The 26,652-nt window shown below is 60.0% G+C and overlaps 1 protein-coding gene across 4 annotated transcripts in view; it reads left to right on the top strand.

Moving 5' to 3' along the window:
- Positions 1-26,652, top strand: part of ITPR3 (inositol 1,4,5-trisphosphate receptor type 3) — a 66,611-nt gene that overhangs the window by 25,490 nt on the left and 14,469 nt on the right. For 3 of the 4 annotated variants that reach the window (XM_046640020.1, XM_046640023.1, XM_046640022.1), the window contains 33 exons: positions 909-1,030; positions 2,922-3,008; positions 3,615-3,773; positions 3,965-4,063; positions 4,421-4,504; positions 6,830-6,976; positions 7,244-7,339; positions 7,868-7,918; positions 8,114-8,256; positions 9,267-9,366; positions 9,444-9,604; positions 10,212-10,353; positions 11,526-11,687; positions 12,222-12,394; positions 12,923-13,042; positions 13,411-13,593; positions 14,575-14,826; positions 14,912-15,056; positions 15,519-15,660; positions 16,381-16,580; positions 17,756-17,885; positions 18,380-18,437; positions 19,521-19,686; positions 20,626-20,790; positions 20,869-20,943; positions 21,356-21,481; positions 22,312-22,434; positions 22,510-22,710; positions 23,694-23,945; positions 24,138-24,263; positions 24,407-24,532; positions 25,783-25,903; positions 26,457-26,647. In XM_046640020.1, the coding sequence (XP_046495976.1) occupies positions 909-1,030; positions 2,922-3,008; positions 3,615-3,773; positions 3,965-4,063; positions 4,421-4,504; positions 6,830-6,976; positions 7,244-7,339; positions 7,868-7,918; positions 8,114-8,256; positions 9,267-9,366; positions 9,444-9,604; positions 10,212-10,353; positions 11,526-11,687; positions 12,222-12,394; positions 12,923-13,042; positions 13,411-13,593; positions 14,575-14,826; positions 14,912-15,056; positions 15,519-15,660; positions 16,381-16,580; positions 17,756-17,885; positions 18,380-18,437; positions 19,521-19,686; positions 20,626-20,790; positions 20,869-20,943; positions 21,356-21,481; positions 22,312-22,434; positions 22,510-22,710; positions 23,694-23,945; positions 24,138-24,263; positions 24,407-24,532; positions 25,783-25,903; positions 26,457-26,647 (4,628 nt within the window). The remainder of the gene's footprint in view (positions 1-908; positions 1,031-2,921; positions 3,009-3,614; positions 3,774-3,964; positions 4,064-4,420; positions 4,505-6,829; positions 6,977-7,243; positions 7,340-7,867; positions 7,919-8,113; positions 8,257-9,266; positions 9,367-9,443; positions 9,605-10,211; positions 10,354-11,525; positions 11,688-12,221; positions 12,395-12,922; positions 13,043-13,410; positions 13,594-14,574; positions 14,827-14,911; positions 15,057-15,518; positions 15,661-16,380; positions 16,581-17,755; positions 17,886-18,379; positions 18,438-19,520; positions 19,687-20,625; positions 20,791-20,868; positions 20,944-21,355; positions 21,482-22,311; positions 22,435-22,509; positions 22,711-23,693; positions 23,946-24,137; positions 24,264-24,406; positions 24,533-25,782; positions 25,904-26,456; positions 26,648-26,652) is intronic. The other variant, XM_046640021.1, reaches the window with a different exon arrangement.

Genomic DNA, 26,652 nt, shown 5'->3' with positions numbered 1-26,652 from the left:
CTCCTGTGACGGGGAACTCACTGCCTCACAGCACAGCCCATGCTCTTGTCAGACAGGCCCAGCATTTCCCCGTGACCCGGAATCCTCAGTCCCCTCCTACCACACTTTAGGATTTTTCAACTCGTGCCCCCTTTCGATAAGGAGAAAAATCTGATGCCCTTTCAGGAGTTTGGGCTTATGAAAATCGTAGGTATTTTGTCTGATTTCCAAAATAAAAATTGTAAGAGTGAACCTGTTTCTGGAATTTTGGTTGGCTCTGTCTTAGGTCAAGTCCCCTAGAAGCAGAGCCGACGGGGAGAATTACTGAGGCGAGCTCTCCGGAGAAGAGGGTGAGGGAGCCTCGCTCACAGAGGGCCAGGGAAGAGCTGAGCAAGGATGTGGTTTCGGGGGAGAGAAGCGTCACCCTGACCCCACAGGGAGCCGGGCCATGCCTGGCACCGCAGACAGTCTCTCCGAGGCTGGGCTGTTACGGGCCTGCGTCAGCTGCTGGATGCGGCTGCCCCTCGGGAGGGGGCGAGGGGGTTGTAACTTCCCAGGCATCTGTGGGCAAGATGGCAGTCGGCCAGCGAAGGATGCAGGTGTGAGCTGTCAGCCGCTAATGTCCGCAGAGGCTGGGCACAGACAGGGCGTAGGGGTGGGGCCAGGAGCCTCTGATAGCTCTCCTGTGGGGGCACGTGTCTGCCTCCCAGGTGCCATCCTGCTCTTAAACCTGCCTCTGGGACTCTCCATCCTACTTAATCCAGGATGCGCCAAGTTCTCCGGGGTTTTTCCAACTGCTGCCTCTCTACCCTCCATGGGGCAGGAGGAGGGGGAGGGATGGGGAGAGTGGAGGTGGGATCTGGGGGCGGGGCTGCTGGCTGGGTTTTCCCACATGAACCCATCTCCCTCTCTTTGCCGCCCTGCTACAGACTGCCTCTTCAAAGTGTGTCCCATGAACCGATACTCGGCCCAGAAGCAGTACTGGAAGGCCAAGCAGACCAAGCAGGACAAGGAGAAGATCGCTGACGTCGTGCTGCTGCAGAAGCTGCAGGTGTGTGCGCACGTGTGCACCTGTGTGTGCGTCAGGAACCTGGGCGCGCACGCAGGGCTGCTGCTAGTCAGGGCCAACAGGGGCCCTGTGGCTGAGCCCAGTGGTTTTTAAGACCCTAGTACGCTAGAGATTGGTGTGTGTTGCTGTGAATGAGGTGAGGTGGGGGAGAATAGTACCCTCCCAGTGACCCACTCGTCTACATGACCCTTTTGTGCCAGTTAGAAGAAGTTGCCCCTTCCTGCAGGCTGGCATAGCCCTGTACCAGGGCACATGCTCAGTGAGTGGAATGTGGACTGGATTTCAGCTCCCACACAGCCCTTCAGCTGAACACCATGGTGCAGTGAACAACTTGTACAACTGTACATGGAGTTACCAGTGGCTCCCGGAGACAGTGGCTCCAGGGAACCCGATTTGAGAATTAGTCTTAACCTCTCCCCTCATTTTACAGAGCTGGAGCCTGGGGCCCTCAGAGGGCACTGGGCTGTCCCTGGTCATCCTGTGAGTTTGCAGTAGGGCCTAGATGGCCCCCGGATCTCTGACTCACTTTGGGTTCCTTGGACACGTGGTGCTAGGGCCCAGTGGGTGCTCACAGGCCTCAGGGGCCATGGTTCACATCCTGGGCAGTCCTCTCTGGAAAGAGCTCAGGGCCCCAAGCCCAGTCACCATGGAAAAGAGAGTGGGAAGATTCGGCTGTGGTCAGCGGCTTTGCAGCCTGCTTCTGAGACCCTCCCTCGGGCCCGGTGCCCCGTGCCCCGTCATGCAGGCCTTGCTGCCCTGTGTCCCCTTCCCCTGGCTCCCGGCCCTGAGGAGGATGTAAAATTGGGGAAGGGTGGGCCACCCCGTGGCTGTGAACCGGGCTGGAAAGAGGGGCTTGGGTGGGCTGCCAGAGCTCTGTTATAAATAATCCCATCTTTCTTCCTGGGCTGGGGGCCGTCACAGGCTTCCTTCCTGTTGCCGGCGAAAGGCCGAGGCTGAACTGGGCATTGGGCCTGGGGGTAGGGCGTTCACATGTGCACAGACACATCCTCAGAACCACACGAGGTCACACAGCCAGACACGATAGGTCCGTGGAAATCCACATGGTATGTGGCAACACTCCCCAGCGGCCACCCTCACCCGGGCCTCAGTCCTGGGTCCTGAGACTGAGGAGAAGGAAGGGGCAGAGGGGCCAGTGGTCCCAGGGAGTGCCAGTCTGATGGAGGAGACAGAGCCCCTGCCTGCAGGGACCCCTAATCTGATGGAGGAGATGGAGCCTGTCCTCAGGCAGCTTCCAGTCTAATGGGACAGAAGTGCCTTAAAAGGTGCCCTTAATAGGATGCAAATCAAATTTCTGAGGCCACCAGAATTCGATCCATCAGAGTTGGACCTGGCCCGTCAGGGAGGGCTCCCAGGAGGCGGTGGGCTGGGAGCACACACAGTTTTGGGAGGGAGGGTCACAGAGGAGTGGGGGTAGAGGAGGAGGAGGAAATGGCAGCAAGCACACCTGCCAGCGTTTGGGCTGGGGCAGGGCTCCCCTGTTGGGGGCATCAGGGGTCTGATGAGGTGGGGGTAGTGAGGCATAGCTTTAGGTGCCTGGGGTGTCAGGGGGCATAGGGGCCCGGGGGCCTGTGGGCATGCCCCCTCCAGAGGGAGGTGGGGGCAGGGGCTAGGGGTTTGGTTCCCTGGGCTGCATGCTGTACAACGTCGGGCTGCCTCTCCACCCTCGGAGCCTCAGTCCCTCATCAGTAGTGGGAAGGGACAGGCTAGATGGCCTCTGAGGATCACTGTGGGTGCAGTGCCAGGAGCCGTGTGTGTGTGTGTGTGTACCCACACGTGCATGTTCAGGGGTGGGGCTGCCCCCCTCCAGGAGGAGGCCTCTAAGCTGCCCTCACCCCTGTGTGTGTCCGCGTAGCATGCGGCCCAGATGGAGCAGAAGCAGAACGACACGGAGAACAAGAAGGTGCATGGGGACGTGGTCAAGTATGGCAGTGTGATCCAGGTGAGGCCCGCCTCCTCCCCCTGCAGAGGCCAGGCTGGTGTTGGGGGTGAGGGGTGCTCGCTGACATGCCCTCTGGGGTGTGTGTCCCTGGGGGGTGGCTCCAGCACCATCTCTGTGACTGCACATCTGCTTCTGTGTGTGCCACTTGCTGTGTAGCCTGAGCCCAGGGGTGCCCAGGGGTGTACTGCCAGCACGGTGGTCACCAACACAGATTCTGGAGCCACTTGATCTGGGTTCACATCTTGGCTCTGTGACGTGGACAAGTTATTTGACTTCCCTGTGCCTCTGTTTCCCCGTCTGTAAGATCAGGCCGGTGATAATACTTCCGTCTCGGTTATTGTAAGAGTGCATGAGCTAATACACGTAGGTATTTAGAACAGTGCAGGCTTCTTTTTTTTGTGTCACTGGGGTGCCCAACTGGGTGTGGGTGTTTGTGTATGATTGTGTGTGTGACTGCGTGTGTCTGCGTGTTTGTGTCTGTGTGTCTGACACTGTATGTGCGTCCAGCTGTGACCAGGGGTCCAGTGGGCCCCCCAGTGTCCACCTCCCTGGTGGGCTGGCCTCCTGGGGCCGGGTGACCTGACCTGTGCCCCGCCCGACCCTCAGCTCCTGCACATGAAGAGCAACAAGTACCTGACAGTGAACAAGCGGCTGCCGGCCCTGCTGGAGAAGAACGCCATGCGGGTGACGCTGGATGCCACGGGCAACGAGGGCTCCTGGCTCTTCATCCAGCCCTTCTGGAAGCTGCGGAGCAATGGGGACAATGTGAGGACAGGGCCGGGTTGGAGGGGCCTGGTGGAAGGTGCAGGCCACAGCTCCAGAGGGGCTGCTGTGGGATCTTTGATGTGGGGACTGCATGAGGTCTTGCCCATTTCTTAGAGGGGCAGACTGAGACCAGAGAGAGGGCCTGGAGGCCTGGCCCTCCTCCCCTCACCCTGCTCTGCCTGTCCCCATAGGTGGTTGTGGGGGACAAGGTGATCCTGAATCCCGTCAACGCAGGGCAGCCTCTGCATGCCAGCAATTATGAGCTCAGTGACAATGCCGGCTGCAAGGAGGTGAGTGGGGTGGTGGGGCCAGCCGTGCAGAGGAGGGGCGTCCACAACCACTGAGAGTAGAGACACCCCCTCCCCACCAGGGTCTCTTCCTTCGTCCCATGTGGCCCTCTGGACGAGCTGGGCCTCACTGCTCCCCCACTTGTCTCCCACCATCTGCCCCCTTTCTCTGCCCGACAGGTTGGCAGCCCGAGGGCAGCTGGGCTGGGGTCAGGGGCCCTGGCTGGGAGAAGTCACTCCTCCTTGTGCTCTAACGTGGCTGGGCTTGCCCTCCCCTCACCCCCTCTCCGGGCCTTCAGCACTGCCCCTCTCCCCAGTGGCCGGGGGCTGCTGGCATCATGGGTCTCTGCCCTTCCCCAGGTCAACTCTGTGAACTGCAACACCAGCTGGAAGATCAACCTGTTTATGCAGTTCCGAGACCACCTGGAGGAAGTGTTGAAAGGGGTAAGAACTGGGAGCTCCCCCCACCACCCCACTGCCTTCTGCTTGCTAGCTGCCCTGCCCCGCCCCCACAGGTCCCCCTTCCTGCCTTCTCCCACCTACCACGTACCCAGCTCTGCTTCCCGTCTGACCCTCCCCTCCATGCGCCCCTGTCTCTGGCTCTGCACCCCACTCCAGCCTCCCTCCACAAGCGCAGGGCCCCACCCACAGGCCCCAACTGGGCTGGGGTCTCCATCCCCCCACCTTGAGGTGGGCCCAGACCCTTGAACACCCCATCCCCTCCCAGAGGCCTGCTCCGTGGATCCCGGCCAGGCCCCTACCCTTTGCCCTGTGCCCTTGTAGACAAGGGTGTGAGGTTGCTAGGTCAGGGCCTGTGGCCTGGTCCAGACCTGCTGGCATGGGCACTAGGACATAAAGGATTGCCAGGTGGGGAGGGGACGAGCCTGCCGAGGACAGGACTGCTGGGAAATACCGCAGTAAAGACTTTGGGAGGGACCAGAGCAGAGGGTGGCAGGAGGGCTGGAGAGAGCATTAGAGAAACCCCGAGACGCGGGAGAAGAGAGGAGAGGTCAGAGGTCACTCAAGCGGGGCTGCAGTGGATGGAACCAGCCTGTTGGGGAGCAGGCGGCACGTGGAGGGGCAGACTTGGGGTAGCGAAGAAGGTGGGGGTCCTCAGCTGGGGGACTCGGCAGGTTCACTTGACCATGATACCCGTTAGAGGGACAGGTGACAGGCCCCTGAGCAGCCACCTCAGGAGCACCCTGTGCGCTGCGCCCTCCCCTGCTCAGACACCTGCAGTGGCTCCATTTACCCTCCTCTCCCAGCCAGGCTGCTCTCTCAGACTTTCCTGCCCCCTAGGGCTGCCTCAGCCCTTCGCCCCCCGCCTCCCTGCCACCTCCCAGGCTGTTTCCCATCCGCTCATGCTGTGTGCACATGCCTTTCCCTCTCTCCCTTAAGGCTGCACATCATCCACACATGCATCAAGGCCCAGCCCATGTGCCACCTCCCCCCAGAAGCCTCCCCCGATTACACATTACATTCCCAACTCTGTGCAGCACTCAGAAAATGAAGCATCACTGGCCAAACCCCGTGGTGCCGTCCGGAGTGGTTTCGGTGACTCTGTCGTGGCTCTGCGGTTAGACTCCAGGCACCTCAGGAATGAGATTTGAGTGTACAGAGCCCCTTTTTCGCTCTCACCCAGCACTGCCTGGCTACAAAAAGTCAGTAGGTTCTGCCATCGTCACTGGCCCAGCCTGTGTACATTCATTCGTTCCCTCGGTCACACTCTCATGCCTTAGTGCACAGATGTCGACTGAGTCCTTTGTGTCCTGCAAGTGTAGGGAAGACAGAAGATGTTATTAGTGATGATGCTGGAAGTGCAGCCTACACTGAGGGCCTGCTGGGTGGCAGGCCCACTGCAGGAGGATGGGAGGTGGAGAGATGAGGATGTGGGCACTGGAGCTGCGCCTGGATTCTTGTCCCATTTGTCACTAGGTGCGTGACCCTTGGCAGGACACTTACCTTCTCTGTGCCTGAGTTTCTCCACCTGTCAAATGGGGATAATGGTGTCTGTCCCCAGAGGGTTAGTGCGAGGGTTAAGGAGAAAATTCGTGTAAGGTGCTCCCACTGTGGCTGGCATGTGAGACGTGTCCAGTGTTACTTCATTATACAAATTATGATCATCACAATTTCTGCCAGGAGGTGCTAGTATTTTACAGGAGAGGAAACTGAGGCTCAGAGATGTTAAGGGACTTTCCCAAGGTCACACAGCTTGTAAGAGCAGAGCCAGGATTGAAAGTTGATCTGTGTCCAAAGCTATGGAGATCAACAGGCCACAGTCCCGGCACTCCAGCTGCTCCAGGCCGGTAGGGAGCCAAAGAAATGGGCATGGTCTCCTGGTACTCAGACAGCAAGGGCCTAGGAGAGGTGCAGCCATGGGCCTGGGGAGACCCCAGGAGGAGCGAGCCCTCCTGTCTGCCTGGAGGGGTGACTTCGATTGGCCTTTAGAGGTCAGGTGGGGTTTCTAGAGGTACATATCAGGGAGGGAGGTGATCAAGGGCAGGTTCAAACAGGAGAAGGCCCGAGAAAGCTCTGGGTAAGAGCACGTCCCATGCCAGCTGTCCGTCCGGATGTTGTGGCCTTGGGTCTGGGCTGAGGGCTGTGGGTGGCGTGCCCAGTCCTGGCCTCCCTCAGGTGGGGCTCAGTGCGCATCTCACCCTCTGCTTGGCGGCTCTGGAAGAAGCAAGAGGGGCCCAGCCGGCTGCGCCTGCGTCTCAGGCGGGTGAGGTTGGTCCTTGTCCATCTTGAGCACCCACCCGCTGCCTGCAGGGAGACGTGGTGCGGCTGTTCCACGCAGAGCAGGAGAAGTTCCTGACATGTGACGAGTACAAGGGCAAGCTGCAGGTGTTCCTGCGTACCACGCTGCGCCAGTCTGCCACCTCGGCCACCAGCTCCAACGCCCTCTGGGAGGTGGAGGTTAGAGCCCTGCTTCCGGTGCCCAGGACTCAGCCCTTTTCTCCGGCCCTGGGCTCCACCCCTCCCTCTTCCCCGTCATCCCGCAGGGTGGGAGGCCAACCCGTCTCTCCTCTGAGCCCCTGCACAGCCAAGGGGCCAGGGAGGGTCCAGGCGCTACCCACCCAGAGCTCTCTAGGCCTCCTAGTGCCCTCCCTCCCGGTCTCCCCAGGGTCGGAGCTCCCCCTCCTGGTCAGTCTCTTCTTCCTGCCTCACCCCTGCACCCCCCAGGTGGTGCACCACGACCCCTGCCGTGGAGGAGCTGGCCACTGGAATGGCCTGTACCGCTTCAAGCATCTGGCCACCGGCAACTACCTGGCTGCCGAGGTGAGCGGGAGGCACGGGCATCCTGGGAGCTCAGGCTGTGCGTGCATGTGCGTGTGCACGAGCATGTGGGCCTGGTGCACGTCTGCACACATAGACACGTGTGTGTCTCATGCATTTATTTAACAAATAGTATCAAATAAGTACATGACTGTCAATGAGCCTAATCAATGTTACTGCGCCCCCACCCTGTGCCAGGAGCAGTTCTAGGCACTGGGGGTGCAGCAGTGAGCAAAATGCCCAGCCCTTGTGGGACTTAGATTTGACCTCCATGTTTGTCCATGCTGCACAGGCTTGTGTGTATTGGGGTATTTGTGTGTGTGTGTGTGTGTTCATCTGTGGGCCTAGGGAGGGGGCCATGAAGGGTAGGGCTGGGGGCTATCATGGGGTTTTGGGGCTGGGATGGGCACCTTGGGAGGGTGGGGGCTGCCTGACCTGACCCTGGGCCACGTGTGGACCTTGTTTTGTGGTGGGGGTCATGTGGGCACAGCTTGGTGTCCAGTAGCTCCCCCATCTTGTATTTCTGTCCAGGAGAACCCCAGCTACAAGGGTGACGTGTCTGATCCCAAGGCAGCAGGAACGGTGAGGCCCGAAGCAGGGCTCCGGGGCCGGGAGAGGGGTGACTGTGAGCCGCTCTGGGTGTGGGCGGGGCAGGGGGCCCCCAAAACCCTGGGAGGAGGGCTGGAGGGAGATGGCCTCTCAGGTGGGATCCCCGGTGGTTTCAGGGCCTCTGAGGGGAGGGAGGGGCTCCTGCCTGAATTGGGGTCCTCACCCCAGGGTGCCCAGAGCCGCACAGGTCGCCGGAACGCTGGGGAGAAGATCAAGTACCGCCTGGTGGCTGTGCCCCACGGCAACGACATCGCCTCCCTCTTTGAACTGGACCCAACCACGCTGCAGAAAACTGACTCCTTCGTGCCCCGGTGGGTGTGTGCTGCGTGCCTTGGGGCTGGCTGGGGGTGCCCAGGCTGGGCCATCCTGTCCTTGGACTCCCCGCATCCCCAACTCCTCTGTCCTCCTGAGGTCCTTTGGCCTCGGGATCTGCACGACCCGTCCCTCTGGGGCTCCAGCTCTGAGACCTGGAGGGAGCTGACCACCATGGGACGCCCGCCATGGGCCGGGCCCTGGGTTCTGTGCGCGGGGTGCTGCCTTGTGCTTGTTGCTCTGTCAGAGGCCTTCTTGCCAGTGTTCTTTAGCAGCCACTCGTCCCAGCCGGTCTGGGTGCCCCGGCACAGGCTGCACGACAGTTTGTCCAGGGTACACTGGGCAGGGGAGCTGGGCCCTGACTTTTAAAGCCCCCCAGCCCTGAGATTCTAGGACGAAACATCAAGAAACTTCTGAGTGTCACTCAGGCTTTAGCATTTACTAGGGTGTGACCTCGGGCAGCTTACTTTGCCCTGACTTCCCCCCACCTGTAACATGGGAGTAGCAAGTCTGCCCATCAACAGGGCTGATGGGAGAATTAATTGAGTCACTGTAGGCCCGTGACCCCTTACCTGAAATTCTTGGGCCTGATGCATTTGGAGATTCATAGTCTTTTTCATTTCGGAAAGGTAATTCTATTTCATAATCACAGACATGAGTATTTCTGCTGTGAAACGGATGCACGTTGACACTAAATGGGATAAATAGTGTAAATAGCCTCATTTGTCCAAATGAATTTTGGTCCCACGTTTATGAGCAAGCCTTGGCTTAGGAAGCGCTCTGGGTCTGGGGAGTGGGGAAGGCCTGTGGGCCCGGGAAGGGTAGCTGTTAGCACACGGCTGGTGCGTTTCTCTGGCTCGGGCTCCTCACCTGGAGTGGACAGTGCCCCTGCCCCGTGGCTGCTGGTGAGGAGTCAGGTGGAAGGTGAAGCTGTTGGGGGTACGGTGGGTGGACAGCAGGGATGCGCTCCGGGGCGCCGTCTGCAGCCCTGCCCCCGCCCTACCTGCAGGAACTCGTACGTCCGGCTGCGGCACCTCTGCACCAACACGTGGATCCAGAGCACCAACGTGCCCATTGACGTGGAGGAGGAGCGGCCCATCCGGCTCATGGTGCGGGCCGCCGGGGCGGGGGCCAGGGCTGGGGCCAGGCTTGTTCCTGGGTGGCCTGCTGACCTCTGTCCTTGCAGCTGGGCACCTGCCCCACCAAGGAGGACAAGGAGGCCTTTGCCATCGTGTCGGTGCCCGTGTCCGAGATCCGAGACCTGGACTTTGCCAACGATGCCAGCTCCATGCTGGCCAGCGCCGTGGAGAAACTTAACGAGGGCTTCATCAGCCAGAACGACCGCAGGTGGGCCGGGGGCAGGGTTACTGAGGTGTCCCGAGAGGCCTTGTCCTCCAGGGGTCTGTAGTTCATGAACAAAGGAGCCACAAAGCAGGAGCCGGGCAGGCTGGCTGGGGCGGGAGAGACAGGTGGGGACTGGCCCCTGCCTCACTGCTCACATACTCCCAGAATGAACGGTGTGACGGAGCCATCATTACCCCTGTGTTACTGATGATGGGACTCAGGCTCAGAGAAGTTAAGAGACTTGTCCAGGGTCACACAGCCAGTAAGTGGCAGAGTCAGGATGGAAACACAGAGCCCTTCACACCAAAAATCGCCCCCCCTCCTTGTGCCCTATTCCTTTCCAGATTGGAGTACCCTGAGATTCTTTGTCTTGGGGGCACTTCGGAATGCAGGGTGGGTGGGGGAAGGGGTGTGTTTTGAGAGCAGATCGGGGTGAAGCTGGGAGAGAAGCTGCAGGTGGATGATGGGCTCTGTGCTTTGGACAGCAGGGCCTGAGAGCCATGTTTGGGGAAGGGCTGGTGTCCCACGGGGGGGCACGTGATGCGGGAGTCCTGGGGGGGTTTCCAGGGTCGGTGCCTCACACTCATCATCCCCGTGTCCCTTTGTGAAGGTTTGTCATCCAGCTGCTGGAGGACCTGGTGTTCTTCGTCAGCGACGTCCCCAATAATGGGCAGAACGTGCTGGACATCACGGTCACCAAGCCCAACCGGGAGCGGCAGAAGCTGATGAGGGAACAGAACATCCTCAAACAGGTGCGTGTGCACGGGTGTGGGGGTGCGGCCGGCGGCATCTGGACCTGCAGCGGCAGGCCTGTGGGAGGGGGAACAGCATGCCTTTTTCACGAGTTCGCCCGCCCGTCTCGGGTTGAGCTGCAGTCTCCCTGCCCTTTCTCATCGCTCCCTTTCAAAAAACCAATATTTATTGAGCACTTACTGTGTGCCAGGCTGTGCTCTCAGTGCCCTCCATGTATTAACTCATCCGATCCCCTCACCCCGTGAGGAAACTGAGGTACACAGAGGTTGGCGCAGCCGGACCGAGAGCACACAGCCAGGAAGCAGCAGGGCTGGGATTTGAACTTAGGATGTGGCGTCCAGAAGTGTGCTCTTTGAAACTTTTTTTTCCCTAAGTTTTTATTATGAAAATGTTCGAATACTTGGAAAGTCTTGAAAGAATAGTGCTGTGAACACTGCGTCCCACGCCTGAGTTCAGTTGTTACCATGTGGCCAGTTTGGCTTCATGGACCCACATCTACACACGCATTCTTCCATCCGCGCATCTCACACAGGGTGCGCCTCGCCCTCAAGTGCTCAGTGTGCACCTCCCGAGAATAAGGGCGCTGCCCCATATGACCTCGGCACCTTCATCACACCTCAGAAAATGAGCAATTACACCCAATCCGTATGACGTTTCTCAACATGTCTTTTTGAAGCTTGTTTTTAGGTTTTCTCCTTCCATTCGATTCTCTTTGGCCTGTTCTAGATCAGTTTTTCACCCCCATCCCACCCCCCGCCTTTCTGAGTTTTGTAATTACATTTTTTGTGATGCGACTGGCCTGGGTCTCGTCTCTTAAGCTCTGGCCACGCCGGCCTGGCCTGCCTTTTCCCTTAGCCTCAGCCCCCTGAGCGTTGGTGACCCTCTGCTCTTCCCCCAGAGGCTGAGCCGGGCCCAGGATCTGAGCTGGGATTAGAGTTCATGTCGGGGAGTGAGGGCTGAGGCCGGCCTCGGGATCCCGGCCAGGAGTAGGGCATGAGGGCTGGACCTGGGGCCGATGGGGTGGGCTGGGGTGGCAGTCCAGCTTAGAATTAGCCGGGGGTTAATGTCGGGGTGGCTTTGGGACAGGGCCAGTTGGGGCTTAGGGTTCCTGGGATAATTAGGGGTGTGGGAAGGAGTGGGGGACCCCTCCTCATCCTCCCTGTTCCCCCAGATCTTTGGCATTCTCAAGGCCCCATTCCGCGACAAGGGGGGTGAGGGCCCCCTGGTGCGGCTGGAAGAGCTGTCGGACCAGAAGAATGCCCCCTACCAGCACATGTTCCGCCTCTGCTACCGCGTGCTGCGCCATTCCCAGGAGGACTACCGCAAGAACCAGGTAGGTGTGCTGCCGCCTGTTCCCTGTGACTGCCTGCGCCCTCTGCCCGGGCCGCCCACCTGCTCGCTGCCTGCCTCCCTCGCTCGCTTGCTCATGCTTTCATTTACTCAGTGAATATTTACTGTGTGCAGGCACGGTGTTAGGCCCTGGGGCTAGTAGGGAGGCACACAGTAGGCCAGCTTCAGGGCGTACCACCTGGCTCCCTGCTCAGAAGGGCCGCGCACTGGGTTTAATGCTCTGCTTTTGCCATCTTGAAATCTTAACTATTGACCAAGGCTCCCACTATTTCATTTTGCACTGGGCCCCACAAATTATGTAGCTGGTCCTGCCACACAGACAAGGTCCCCGCCTTGTGGAGGTTTTGCTCTGGTAGGGAGACAGACCGCGAGCTGAACAACCGTATCACATAAACCCGTTCTTCCACCCAGTGCTGGGTCGGGGGCCCCTGCCAGTGTCGGGGCCCCGTCTTGGGGCCTGGGGGCAGTGTCCAGAGCGGAGCTGGGCCCCCGTGACCCCCAGCCCGTGTGCCCCCAGGAGCACATCGCCAAGCAGTTCGGGATGATGCAGTCCCAGATTGGCTACGACATCCTGGCCGAGGACACCATCACCGCCCTGCTGCATAACAACCGCAAGCTCCTGGAGAAGCACATCACTAAGACCGAGGTGGAGACCTTCGTCAGCCTCGTGCGCAAGAACCGAGAGCCCAGGTGGGCCCACCCGCCTCCCCTCCCGTGCCCCTCCCTCCTCCTTCCCACCCCTGCGCAGGGGAGAAAGTCAGCCGGTGTTGGTTGTTAAAATTCGGAAATACTTCTGCCTCTGTTGGTGAACTGCCGCCTCTCTGAGGCCCTGGCCTCCCCAGCCCCTCCCAGGGCCCCCTCCCACATTGGGCCCAATGTAGCAACAGGAGGGTTGACTCCTGGTCCGGCAGGAGGCTCCAGACCCTTCTCTGGTGACAAAGTCAGTGCCTGTATTGAACCAGTTGTTAAGTATTTTGAATATCACTCTTGTCCTTGTGCCTGACCCCCTGCGTCCCTGTCTACCTCCTCCCTGCCCCAGGTGTCCATGGGTTGTCCCTCCCTGGGCAGCTGGGAGTCCGTCACACCTGTCTCCAAGCTTTGGAGAGGGAGTAGGGGCAGTAACTGGTCCAGGGAGCCCGCCGGGGAAGGAGGAGGGTGGGCTTCATCCCCACCGGGCCAGCCTCTGAGCCCCCTCCCCCACTGCTGTCACCATCCCAGATTCCTGGACTACCTCTCCGACCTGTGTGTGTCCAACCACATCGCCATCCCCGTCACTCAGGAGCTCATCTGCAAGTGTGTGCTGGACCCCAAGAACAGCGACATCCTCATCCAGACCGAGTGAGCCGGCTGCCCCGTCTCCCACCCACAGCCAGGGCTCCACCCTGGCCGGCTTGCCGGCCTCCTTAGAGCTTGGGCCCCGTCTGAGTTCGGGGTAGAACTGGCACCACGCTCTCTGCAGATATGTGCCCAGTGCCTGCCATGTGCCCAGCTCTGTGTGGCACTGTGTGGGGGAGAGGGGAGCACAGAGGAGAGAGAGTGAGCCACGGCCCCTTCCCTGAGAGGCTCATGGTCTGTTTGGGGTCCCAAGCTGGGAGGCAGCATGGGAGCCTGAGCTGGCACTCAGCCCAGCTCAGGGAGGGCTCTGGGAATGGGAGGAGTCCTGCCCCGGCCCCCCACTCCCTGTGATGGGTGGCGTTGGTCTGCAGGCTCCGGCCGGTGAAGGAGATGGCCCAGTCGCACGAGTACCTGAGCATCGAGTACTCAGAGGAGGAGGTGTGGCTCACTTGGACCGACAGGAACAACGAGCACCATGAGAAGAGCGTGAGGCAGCTGGCCCAGGAGGCGCGGGCTGGCAATGCCCACGATGAGAACGTGCTCAGCTACTACAGGTGCCCCAGTCCCCGCTCCATCCCCTCCTCAGAGCTTCCCGTGCCCTTGGCCTTCTCAGAGGCCTTGGCCAGTCCTGCCATGGCCGAGCTCCAACAGCTTCAGATGGGGCTCCTGCCTCCACTCGCCTGCCACGTGGCCTCCACCAGGGAGACCAAGGGAAGGCCACCAGTGGAGCCCAAGGAGCACAGGGTGGCCCTGAGGCCGGGTTCAGCACAGTGCCCAGGCCTGAAGGAAACCCAAACCTGGCTCCAGACATATATTTTAAAAGCAAGAATACTAGCTAACAGTTATCAGATGCTCCTATATGCCAGGCCCTGTTCAAAGCACTTCACCTGATCACTCATTTAAGCCCCACAACAACCCCGGGAGGTAGGGACTGTCATTACCCTGATTGTAAAGTGGGGGAGACAGGCACCGAGAGGTTCAGGAACTTGCCTGAGGTTACCCAGCCATAACTGGTGAGCCACGGTTCAAACCCAGGCCGCCTGGCTCTGGAGCCCGTGGTCGGTAATGCGGGGCTCTGAGGAGGAAGCAGAGGGCACGACATCACCCGGGCCCCACAAAGCTTCCTCCCGTCCTCCTTTCTGTCACTCCTCCATCGTGGTCTCGCCCCTTCCACCAGCAGCTCACTTCCCCTCTCTCTCCCGGCCTTGCCCGCACCGTTCCTGCCTGGGGCTGGTTCCTTCACTGCCCTCTTCTCCCCGCCTCTCCCGGCCTTTCTCTGTGCTGTCCCTCTTCCCAAGAAGACCTGTGCTGGATGAGCCGGAAAGCGTTTTCCTCCGTAGCCAGGAGGGGGAGATTTACAAATACTCCTAATTCCTCTCTTCCTCGGAACTGTGTCCTTTCTGTCATAGTGGCTGGTGCATGGTTTAACCTGAGTCCCTTTGCCACTTTCTCGAGTCCTCAAAAGCCCAGGCCCAAGAGCTAGCAGCCCTTGCCAGCCCCCACCTGCCGTGTCCTCACCTTCTCCCTGTCCGCAGGTACCAGCTGAAGCTCTTTGCCCGCATGTGCCTGGACCGGCAGTACCTGGCCATCGACGAGATCTCCCAGCAGCTGGGCGTTGACCTGATCTTCCTGTGCATGGCCGACGAGATGCTGCCCTTTGACCTGCGCGCCTCCTTCTGCCACCTGATGCTGCACGTGCATGTGGACCGCGACCCCCAGGAACTGGTCACGCCCGTCAAGTTTGCCCGTCTCTGGACTGAGATCCCCACAGCCATCACCATCAAGGAGTGAGATGGGTGGGGGCAGGGGGGCCAGGCAAGGCTGGGGTGGGATGGTCTCAGGGACCCTAACCCTCACCACCTCCACCCCCAGCTACGATTCCAACCTCAACGCCTCCCGAGACGACAAGAAGAACAAGTTCGCCAGCACCATGGAGTTTGTGGAGGACTACCTCAACAACGTGGTCAGCGAGGCCGTGCCCTTCGCCAACGAGGAGAAGAACAAGCTCACCTTCGAGGTGGGCTGGGGCTCAGCCGGGATCTGGCTTGTCTGCTCCCTGGGCCTCTGTCGCCTGCAGGGGTGGGCTGTGGGGTCCACCACCTCCCTTCCCTCAGTGCCCTCAGCCAGTGCAGGGGGACTCCATAGACCGCTGGGACTCTGGTGCTGGGGGAGCGCTGCCTGCCCCAGTCTACTCATCCCATCAGCCTGGGGCTGTCACAGGCTCCTGGCGGGACCCCCCCCCCCCCCCCCCCCCTGCATTTCTGCCCTATCCCCCTCATGGTGGCCTCCTTTGCAAGCCTGTCTTTCTCAGTAACCTCCTGGGTGGGGCTGGCCTTGTCTGAGACCCTTGGTTCCATGTCCACGCAGGCCACCCTCCCAGAGGTCACGCCTCTCCCCGGCTTAGCCCAGGTTCCCGTCTTGGCCCCGCCTATCACTCTTTGGCCCCGCCCACACTCACCTCGGCCCCGCCCCTCCGCAGGTGGTCAGCCTGGCGCACAATCTCATCTACTTCGGCTTCTACAGTTTCAGCGAGCTGCTGCGGCTCACGCGCACGCTGCTCGGCATCATCGACTGCGTGCAGGGCCCCCCGGCCATGCTGCAGGCCTATGAGGACCCCGGCGGTGAGGCCCGGCCTGGCCCCTCCGCTACCCGCCCCAGGGGGCGCCTCAGTCCCCTCCCAGCCCTGGAAGCCCTCTCTGGTCTACCCCCCTGTGCAGCCTGCCTCCTGGCTCTGCTGCAAAGGGGCGTGTTTGTGCTCGATCCCCTCCAACCTCGGCTGGCCGAGCCGGGCCCCCTGCCCAGGTGCTGTGGAGACCCCGGGTCTGGGCGAGCTACCTTCCAACACAGCTTGATCTTGAGGGACATGGTGGGGGAGGAGGGGAGACACAGGCCCTGCCTGGGGAGCTCCCAGTCAGATGGGGGACACAGCCCAGCTACTGGGGAGTGTGAGGAGGAAGAGGGCAGTCTGAGGGGTGAGCCACAGTTCTTGCCCTCGGGGACAGCCCCAGGTCGCATAAGGTCATCTAAACAAAAAGTGCATAGAGACTGACACCTGGATTTTGGTGCTCCCCACACTGTCCCCTCAGTCCCCATGCTCTGTAGCAGCTCCCATGATTTTCCACCTGAGAATCCTCACTGATCTCCCCACACAGTTTGCCTTTGCCCTGGTTCTCTGTTTTTCCCCCAGATTTGGCTTAAAGCTCACCTCCCCCAGGAAGCCTTCCTGGGTTAGCCTTGTCCCTTCCTTAGCATGGCTTTGCCCTGAAGCTGGTGGAGACAGAGTCAGACTGGGGGCCCCTGCTGGTACCCTCTGTGACCCACTCCTGCTCTCCACTCTGCAGGCAAGAACGTGCGGCGGTCCATCCAGGGCGTGGGCCACATGATGTCCACCATGGTGCTGAGCCGCAAGCAGTCTGTCTTTGGTGCCCCCACCCTGTCTGCTGGGGCCGGTGCCGCTGAGCCCCTGGACAGAAGCAAGTTTGAGGAGAATGAAGACATCGTGGTGATGGAGACCAAGCTGAAGATCCTGGAAATCCTGCAGGTGGCTGGGCCAGCACCGTGGTGGGAGGTGTCAGGAATAGGAAAGGAGAGTGGAGGCAGGGACGGGGAGGTTGGGCCGGGTGAACCCCCCTCAGATCACAGTATCTAGTCCTGGAAGGCTCCACGGTGGTCAGCTGTCTAGCCCCATGGTTCTCTAAGTGTGGTCCTTGGACCAGCAGCATCAGCCTCACCTGGGAACTTAGAAATGCACGTTCTCGGGCCCCACCCAAGTCCTACAGATCAGAGACACTGGAGGCCGGGCGCGCAGTCTGTGCTGTGACAACCCCTCCCGGTGATGTGGCATGCACTAAAGTCCAGCTCTGACCTCCCATTGTACGAATGAGGAAAGTAAAAGCAGGGAGGGGACATGGCCGCGGTCACACAGAGATTTTGAAGCAGAGCCCGTTTCCCGGCAGGGCAGACCCAGTCATCCCTATTCTGATCTCGTCTGAGACTCCCCAGAACACTTGGGGAAGGGGCTGGTAGCATCCTGAGGAGGGATGGGGACCCTTACTTTTGCCTCGCTGCCGCCAGAGGACGGGAGGGGTAATGCAGTGACCTCCTTGGGGACCCAGGCTGGGCAGGGCCTGTTCAGGAGAGTCAGAGGAGGGGGCTTCTGACTCATTCTGGGGCCTTTCAGATCTGAGTCCTGGCTGTGTCCAGATGCTCTGCGCCCCATGAGGACAGAGGCCAGTGGGAGTGTCTGCAGATGCAGTGTCCTCACCCCAGACCCCACAGGGGCCTCTCCTGCTCCCTCACAGTCTTGGGTTCCCTGCCCCCCCCCCCCCGACCAGGAGCCCCAGGGTACAATGGGGAGAACAGGAAAGGAAGATAAGGGTTGGCCTTTGGATGTAGGGAGCTTCATTCCCTTTCCTGTCAGCGTCCAGCCTGGGAAAGAGGGACTGAGTGGGCCGGGAGGGGAGTCTCTGCCTCATTCTGAGAGGAGGTGCTATCCCCTATCACTGGGGTGGGAGCTGGGGAGAGGGCACCCTGGAACCTCCCTGGGGAGAGCGGTCTTGATTTTTATGGTTGGGATGTCCGGGGGCATCGCTGAACATGTGTTCTGAAACCCCCGAGTGCTAGAGCTCGTTCAGGGTACCCCTCTCCCCTCCTGGAGCAGGATAGGCCTCCTGACCCTGGGCTGGTCCTCACCCCATCCTCTGTCCACTTCTCCAGTTCATCCTCAACGTGCGCCTGGATTACCGCATCTCCTACCTGCTGTCCGTCTTCAAGAAGGAGTTTGTGGAGGTTTTTCCCATGCAGGACAGCGGGGCCGATGGCACAGCCCCCGCCTTCGACTCCACCAGTGAGCCCCCACCCCTGCCCTCAGGCCCAGGGATACCCAGCAGTGGAGTGGAGCCTGCTCCCCAGCCCTGGCCCTGCTTCCTCACCTGCAAAGGCCTTTCCTCTCCATTGTCTCGTTTAATTGCCACAGTGAGGCGGAAGGGCAGGGATCGTTCGCTCCATTTCCTAAATGGGGAAACTGGGGCCCGTAGAGGAGTAGGGACTTGCCCAAGGTCACAGCCAGTCAGAGGCTGAGCCAGACCAGGGCCCAGGCCTCCTGACCCCCAGCCCAGAACTCTGCCCCAACACTGGCCTGCAGGGCAGTGGGGCTGCTCTGGTCCTTGCCCTGGTTGGTTCCCTCTCCACTCCAGGAAGCAGTGGGCAGAGGGGCTACCACCCAACCAGTGGGGAAGGGGTGGTTTGGGCATGTCCCTGTTCCCGCACCCCTGTGCTCCCCATCTTTCCAGCACATGGACCTGCCCCCTGCTCCCATCTGTCCCCTCTTGCTCCCCACAGCTGCCAACATGAACCTGGATCGCATCGGGGAACAGGCAGAGGCCATGTTTGGAGTGGGGTGAGGCCAGGGTCGTGTGGGGGATTTTGGGGGGGGGTTGGGTGGTGAGGCTGGCACAGGCTGGCAACCCCCTCTTGGGGTGGTCTGTTTCCCAAGCCCGGGGCTGGCCTCTCCCTCTCTCACTCCCCCTGTAGCCCCTTCCCAGGCTCTGGGGCAGGGGTCCCCGGCTTTGTGCTCTGACCCTCCCTTACCTGCCCCACCCCACTGTCATTCTGGTCATTCCCCTGCCTTCACTCGGGGCAGTTGGGCCTCTGTTGGTGCATCAGGACTTGGCTGGGGCCTGGGAAGGACACCCCCCGTCCCAGAGCAGAGAGGGGGTGGGGGGTATGCAGCCTGCTCTACAGAGGGCTGGAGTTGGGGGTCTCCCAGGAGGTAGGGGCCCTTTACCGTTTCTGGATGCCCTTGGCGTCCAGTGAAGCTTTTGGACCCCTTCTCAGAATGGCGTTTTTAAATTCATAAAGCAAATAAAATTAGAAAGAAAACCAATGACATTGAGATACACTTACCACAACATTGAAGAAACCAAATTTGAAGTGGCAGTTGTGTGTGTGTCTCTTTATTAACACATTAAACAACGAGCTGTGCCCGACGTGTCATTAGTGCCTTTACTTCCGAGCAGTGATGAGTGTAAACGATGTTTCGAGATTTCTGTCACTGCTCTGAGGTGATGTGAAAACATCAGTGATTTTTAGTGGTGACAAAGTCACAGGTAACTGCTCCTTTTTTCTCATTGAAGGAAATGGTAGCTTTTGGTTAGAGGTTGGTAAAATAAAGATGCAGTCTTTTCCCCATCTCTGCTCACGGCCCCAACTTCTATCCAGGAAATCCCTTTGGGGGGCTGCGGATCCCATATTAATAGTCTTTGCTTCAGTTGCTTAATCCGGGGGAGTCCTGCTGGACCTTAGAGGACATGGGGATCCCGTGGGGAGCTCAGGGCAGTGGGTGTTTACAAACTGGTGAGAAATGGTTGATACTTTTAGCAAATAGTACCCTGGGCGCTGCAAGTGCTAGCGGGTGGCAGGGAGTGCGCTTGTCCCCTTGGACAGCGGGGAGTGCGCCAACCGTGCCCACCCGGTGCTGCAGGAAGACCAGCAGCATGCTGGAGGTGGACGACGAGGGCGGCCGCATGTTCCTGCGCGTGCTCATCCACCTCACCATGCACGACTACGCGCCGCTCGTCTCGGGTGCCCTGCAGCTGCTCTTCAAGCACTTCAGCCAGCGCCAGGAGGCCATGCACACCTTCAAGCAGGTGCCGCCCCCTCCTGAGCGCCCAGCCCTCGGGGGGTCCGGGAAAGAAGGCCTGAGGGGGCTTCCTGGGGCTGCCCCGGCCACGCATTGGCCTGCGCTGGGCACTGGGGGTGAACAGTGATGGAGAGCTCACAGCGCAGGGGGGAGCTTAGATGCACATTCGGGGTTCTTGGCTTTGCTGAGCTCCTTAAAGGTGTTAGGGCCAAGTCCTGGCCGCCCTCATCTCCTCTCGGCCTGGCTGAAGGCCTGTCATTTCGTACGACGTGGACGGCACTGATGGTTTGCAGACTCTGTCACGTGCACCTTTGCTGACTGCTTTAGGTCACGCCTGGCACGCCCTCAGCCCCGACTAAGGCGGCTGCTTTTGTATCGTGATGTCACCTGGGCTCGACAGCTCCCTGTGCACTTCGCAAGAGCTTGCTGTGTCCCAGGCACTGAGCGTTGCAATTCTCGCAGCAGCCCTGACAACGTGGTCACTACTCTCCTTCCTCTTTTACAGAGAGGGAAATCGAGGCCCAGGGAGCTTTCCTCCCTTACCCACTGACCCACAGCGGGTAAGGGGGGAGTCAGGGTTCAGGTCCCTCTTCAGCCAGCATTCAGGGGTGTCACTGCACTTTGCCCTGTCCTGTTCAGGGTCCAAGTGAGCAAGTGACAGCCCATAGCAGCATGTGACACGAGTCTGAGCAACTGAAGCTAGGCGACGAGGCTGCTCATGACGGAGAGCACAAGGAGGCCTGTGACCATGAGGGAAGGCTTCCTGGAGGCGGTGGACTTAGGCAGGGCCATAAACATTGAGTAGGATTTGGCCCAGTGAGGAGAAATGGTGGTGGCGTGGAGATGCCAGGAGAAGAGGCCTGGAGCAGGGAGGGCGGCGGGAGTCTACGAGGCAGTGGCCCCGGCGGTGCCCCTCTTACCAGGCAGCCCTGTCCTCGGCCTTCAGGTGCAGCTGCTGATCTCCGCCCAGGACGTGGAGAACTACAAGGTGATCAGGTCAGAGCTGGACCGGCTGCGGACCATGGTGGAGAAGTCAGAGCTGTGGGTGGACAAAAAGGGCAGCAGCAAGGGTGAGGAGGCAGAGGCGGGCGCCGCCAAGGACAAGAAGGAGGTGAGTGGGCTTGCAGGGAGCTGGGCCGGGGCCCCTACGAAGGCGGGGCCCGGCTGACCCCAACCCCTGTGCCCCCAGCAGCCCACAGACGAGGAAGGCTTCCTGCCCCCACCCGGGGAGAAGAGCAGTGAGAACTACCAGATCGTCAAGGGCGTGAGTGGCGGGTCCTGGGGATGGCTCTGCAGCCCGCCTGTCCTAGGGGCCCTGGGGCCCGGCCTCTGCTGACTCCCCGCTCTGCCGGCCACTGGTCCTCAAAATAGTCATCTTCTGGCTTTTCCTGCATGTTAAAAACAACCCTGCTAAGGTCCAGATGGAATGATTTTAAAGCTGAAGGAATTTAATGAAATTCCATTTCAAAGTCATCTTGTTCTACTTACTTTTATGGGTAGAATTGGGTTTTTACTGCTTCCCTGCCTCGTTGCAGTGATACGATTCACTGGCCATGGCCTCCTTCCCGCTTCCTGGCCCTGGTGTGTGCTGGGCCTCGGAGCAGCCTGAGGGGTGGGCCAGGCGGGGGGAAGCTGAGGAGGGGGGAGGGCCCTGGGCTCAGCCTCCCTGCCCCCAGATCTTGGAGCGGCTGAACAAGATGTGCGGCGTCGGGGAGCAGATGAGGAAGAAGCAGCAGCGGCTGCTCAAGAACATGGACGCCCACAAGGTCATGCTGGACCTGCTGCAGATCCCCTACGACAAGGTGACCCCTGACTTCTGACCTCTGACTCCCTAGTGCAGCTTCACCTTGAACCCTGACCCAACCCAAGCCGCACACTAACCCCCGATGCTGATCTAACCCAGTCTCACCCTGACCTTTTCCCCTGATCTGTCTTTAGACACACCTTGACCCCTGAATCCAATCTTAGTATCATCTCAACCTTTGACCCTCTGCCCCTCATCCTCATCCACTTGGACCTTCATTTGATCCCAGCCTCACCCTGAATCTTGACCCTGACCCCAGCTTCTGTCTCCCTCTCTGGCCTAATTCTGATAATCTCAGCTTCATCTTAACCTTTCACCCTCAGCCTCCTTTCTTTTGACCCATGTTGACCCTAATCTGACCCTAGCGTTTCCTTGACCCATGATAGCAACTCTGGCCTCATTCTGACCCCTGACTTTGATTCCTCGCCTAGCCTCACCCTGACCTGTTCCCAGGCCCATCCTGGCCTCTGACTCCAAACTTACCTCATCTCCACCTTTGACCCTCCACCCCTCACGGTGACTGACCTTGATCTTCTTATGTCCCAAGCCTCACCCTGACGGCTGACCCTGACATCACCCCAACGTTCACCCGACCCTCACCCTAGCCTTGCTCCCCGACTCCAGCCTCATCTCAACCTCTGACCCTCAGCCCTCACACGTTTCCATATCCTGACCTAGAGGCCCGGCTTTCACTTTGAACCTGGCCTCCTTCTGGTCCCAGTCCCAGGCCCTGACCCACCCCGACCCCTGTCTAGACTCAGGCCCTAGACCTGGCCTCACCTCCCTGCTGTGGTGGGGCCCAGCACCCTGTCCCCTCTCTGTGCCCAGGGCGATGCCAAGATGATGGAGATCCTGCGCTACACGCACCAGTTCCTGCAGAAGTTCTGCGCCGGGAACCCGGGCAACCAGGCCCTGCTGCACAAGCACCTGCACCTCTTCCTCACGCCGGGGGTGAGGGCACGGGGCTGGGGCGCCGGGGCGGGGCGGGGCCTGGACGCCCTCTCTGACGGATGCCCCCCCCCGCAGCTCTTGGAGGCAGAGACCATGCAGCACATCTTCCTGAACAACTACCAGCTGTGCTCCGAGATCAGCGAGCCCGTGCTGCAGCACTTCGTGCACCTGCTGGCCACCCACGGGCGCCACGTGCAGTACCTGGACTTCCTGCACACTGTCATCAAGGCCGAGGGCAAGTACGTCAAGAAGTGCCAGGACATGATCATGACTGAGGTGAGGGGGGGCCCGGGGGCACGGGAACTCGGGCGGCGGGTTAGAGCAGTCAGACAGTGGGTCACAAAGGAACACTGAGGTGCTGGACTGTGGATGGGGCTCAGAGGGAGGTCTGAGGTCACAGAGGCGGGTCTAGTAGAACTCAGGCTGCGGGACTAACAGCACTCAAGCAGGGCCCAGTAGAACTTAGGCATCTAGTAGAACCCGGATAACAGGCCTGAAAGAACTCAGACACTCATTCCTGCATTTACCATTTATTTAAAAATCATGAAGCACCTACTGTGGGCCAGGGACCGTGTATGCCTGGGGAGCTCAGTCGTGTGTAAGCTCGGGGGGCAGGGTCGGGGCCCACTGCTAGGACCCCAGTGTCTGGCACATAGTAGGTACTCAGTAAACACCTGTTAAGTGAAGGCATGAAGGATGAAGGGCTGAGTCTAAATCTGGAACAGACATGGTCTCTGCCCTCGAGCATCCTACAGGGTGGGGGTCGGGGGAGAAAGGAGCGAACCCCAAAGAGAGGTTAGGGCCCTGTAAGTGAGCCCCTGTGAGCGGGAAGTGCTGAGCCATGTGAATTCCTAATTGCTGTTATTATATTACTGTGAATAACATAATCACTGACACGAGAGAGAGGCAGTGTGTGCTTTGGGAGGGTTTAAATTACATGCGGGAGCACAGGGGAGGGACGGGTGAGCCGGGTGGGCGTGGGATTAGAAAGGGCTTCCTGGAGGAGGTGCCTCTGAGACAAGCCCAAGAGGGACTTCTTTCCTTTGAGGAGGAGGGGGTACTTTCTGGGTTCAAGGTCTCTGATGGCAGAGGGCCTGAGACATCAGCCTAGGGTCCGGAGGTCCAGGGAACCCCAAAACTCAGGCAGGGTGGGTTTTCCTGAGCGTCGGGCGATCTTCCCTGGTAAGCGCAGGAGAGGGGTGGGCCCAGGGCCTGCTGGGCTGAGGGGCTCTGACATGTGCCCCCCTCCTGCCCCGCAGCTGACCAATGCCGGTGACGACGTGGTCGTGTTCTACAATGACAAGGCCTCGCTGGCCCACCTGCTGGACATGATGAAGGCCGCGCGGGAGGGCGTGGAGGACCACAGCCCCCTCATGTACCACATCTCCCTGGTGGACCTGCTGGCTGCCTGCGCCGAGGGCAAGAACGTCTACACGGAGATCAAGTGCACGTCCCTGCTGCCCCTGGAGGACGTGGTGTCCGTGGTGACACACGAGGACTGCATCACCGAGGTGTGGGCTGGGTGTCGGTGCACAGACACTGGGGACTGGTGGTGGGATGGACAGGCATCGGGAGGCGTGGGGAGGGCAGTGGGGACATGGGCAGAGGAGCCGGGGCAGGTCGGGAGGGTCAGGTGAGGTGCAGAGGGGGAGAGCCCGGGCGGGCGGCCCTGCCAGCGCCCTGACCTCCCAGCTGCTGCCCAGGTGAAGGTGGCCTACGTGAACTTTGTGAACCACTGTTACGTGGACACGGAGGTGGAGATGAAGGAGATCTACACCAGCAGCCACATCTGGACGCTCTTCGAGAACTTCACCCTGGACATGGCTCGGGTCTGTCCCCGTGGGGGCGTGGCCCGCGGCCGGCCCGTGGCGGGGCAGGGTCGTGCTCGGGGGCCCAGGCAGCCTTCCAGGGCTTGGGAGTCGGGGCGCCCCACGTGTTGGTCACCCCCAGGCAGCTCTCTCTCCCGCCCCAGGTCTGCAGTAAGCGTGAGAAGCGCCTGGCGGACCCCACCCTGGAGAAGTATGTGCTGACCGTGGTGCTGGACACCATCAACGCCTTCTTCAGCTCCCCGTTCTCTGAGAACAGCACCTCCCTGCAGGTGAGCGCCTGCCCCGGCAGCCTTGGGGTAGGGAATGGGGGATATCAGAATGTATACGCATATCTGCTTGTAGTGGGTAAAGATACAGCAGAGGATGTACAAGCGTATGAGTTATCTATGCTGCGTAACAAATTACCCCCCAATTTAGCAGTTTATAACAGCAAACATTTATTACCTCTCAGTTTTTGTGGGTCAGGAATTATAGTGAGAACTGTACCGTAGAACAGGAATTCCTGAATTCACTCGGTCTGGTGGACCCTGAGGGGCAGGGGCTTCCTCGCAGCACTCACTCAGCCGGACAAGGTGCACGTGCTTACCGCAGCGGACAGCAGAGCCGAGGCGGTTGTCAGGAGGGGCTGACGCTCTGAGGTCTCTGGCGTTGGCCGGTTGACCATGTGCCCCTAGAGCTGAAATGGGGAGACAGCCTTGTAACACCCTACTTACCTGTCTGAGCAGAAGAGCTCGAGGCTGGTGAACAGGACTTCAGCTTGAGTCACTGGGAGAGTCATAGCCCCTCAGTCAGTCCCACATGCCCAGACTCGAGCCAGTTCATGGCCCCCGAGCCCTCTGCATGAAAGAGCGCCAGGTCCCTTGAGGAAGGAGCTGCTCTACCACCTAAATCATAAAGAAACACTGGAAGGATCTGCAAGAAACCCACAAAAGGGGTTACCTATAGGTAGAGGGGCTGGGAGCAGAGTGGGGATGGGGCTTCTGAGAGTGGTACAAAATGTTGGGTCCCACTCTCCCAGCAAGGGAGGGCGTTTGGCCCTGGGACTCCTTTGGGCCTATGGAACTCTGGTAATTTATGTCAGCTTTCCCCACATCAGCAGCCCCCAGGCAGAGTGTGGGAGAACAGGGGTGATGGGGCCAAGAGTGGGGATGAGAATTCTCAAAGTATGCCTTTTGATGACCTTTTGGTTTTTGGATCATATAACTATATCACATTTTCACAGCACCAATTTATTTAGAAAATGTTTTAGGGGAAGCAAAGGGTCAGCAATAGGGCTGTAAGCCGCAGGCCTGGATCTTGGGAAGTTCTCCCAAGGCTGCCATGTACAGTTAGGCAGGTTGTGCACTGCTGAAGGGAAAGGGGGTGGCTTTTTCCAACTGGGACAAAGGCACCTGGTAGCTACGGGAGGCCCTGTCCCTCCACCTGTCGCCATTTTCAGTGGGCCCTGGTCCCTGGGCCTGGGCCTGCCCAGTGTGGAAGGTGGGCCAGGCTGCAGCAGTAGGCGTGTGGCCTCTTGCAGACGCACCAGACGATCGTGGTGCAGCTGCTGCAGTCCACCACGCGGCTGCTCGAGTGCCCGTGGCTGCAGCAGCAGCACAAGGGCTCCGTGGAGGCCTGCATCCGGACCCTCGCCATGGTGGGTGAGTGTGCCAGAGCCCTGGCTAGCTCCAGCCCCCCACCCCTCGCCGCAGGACGTCTGCCCTCACAATATACATGTTATCCCTAAGCTCGCCCATCATCTGCTCCCAGGTGGTTCTCAGTAAGTCCTTCTTGTTGTCTAACTGATATCTTGGCAATTGAGAGAAGCTGTTTGCTTCTCCGAGTCAGTTCCCCAGAGGACAATGCTGGTGACATTCCCCAACCAAAGTGCCTGCAAATGGTCTCAGGCAGGAGGGAGGCCTGTAGATTTTTGGGGGCCTTGGGAAGGGGACAGGGAAGTTGGGAGAGAGGAGGGGAGGGGTCAGGGTGAAGCCAGGGTGGAATCAAAGAGACAGAAATTCAATATTTTTACCCAAAAAGTGGAAGAGGGCACCTCAGTCCCTCAAGGGTGGGCCAGGGCGGGGGTCCCTGCACCCCAGACCCTCAGTTGGGTTCACCCCGTCCCCTGGTGCAGTCGCCCTGAGCCCGGCCCCTCTGGCTGGCTGAGCCCCAACCCCCACCAGCCCTCCATCACCCCATGCCCTCTCCCCGCAGCCAAAGGCCGGGCCATCTCGCTGCCCATGGACCTGGATGCCCACATCAGCTCGCTACTCAGCAGTGGTGCCAGCTGTGCAGCTGCCGCCCAGCGCAACGCTTCCAGCTACAAGTCGACCACGCGGGCCTTCCCCCGTGTCACCCCCACTGCCAACCAGTGGGACTACAAGAACATCATCGAGAAGCTGCAGGTGGG

Source organism: Equus quagga, chromosome 15 (genome assembly GCF_021613505.1).
Source record: "Equus quagga isolate Etosha38 chromosome 15, UCLA_HA_Equagga_1.0, whole genome shotgun sequence".
In the NCBI taxonomy this organism is placed as follows: Eukaryota; Metazoa; Chordata; class Mammalia; order Perissodactyla; family Equidae; genus Equus; species Equus quagga.
The sequence above is the reverse complement of the archived record's forward strand: the minus strand, read 5'-3'. Positions and strand labels throughout refer to the sequence as shown.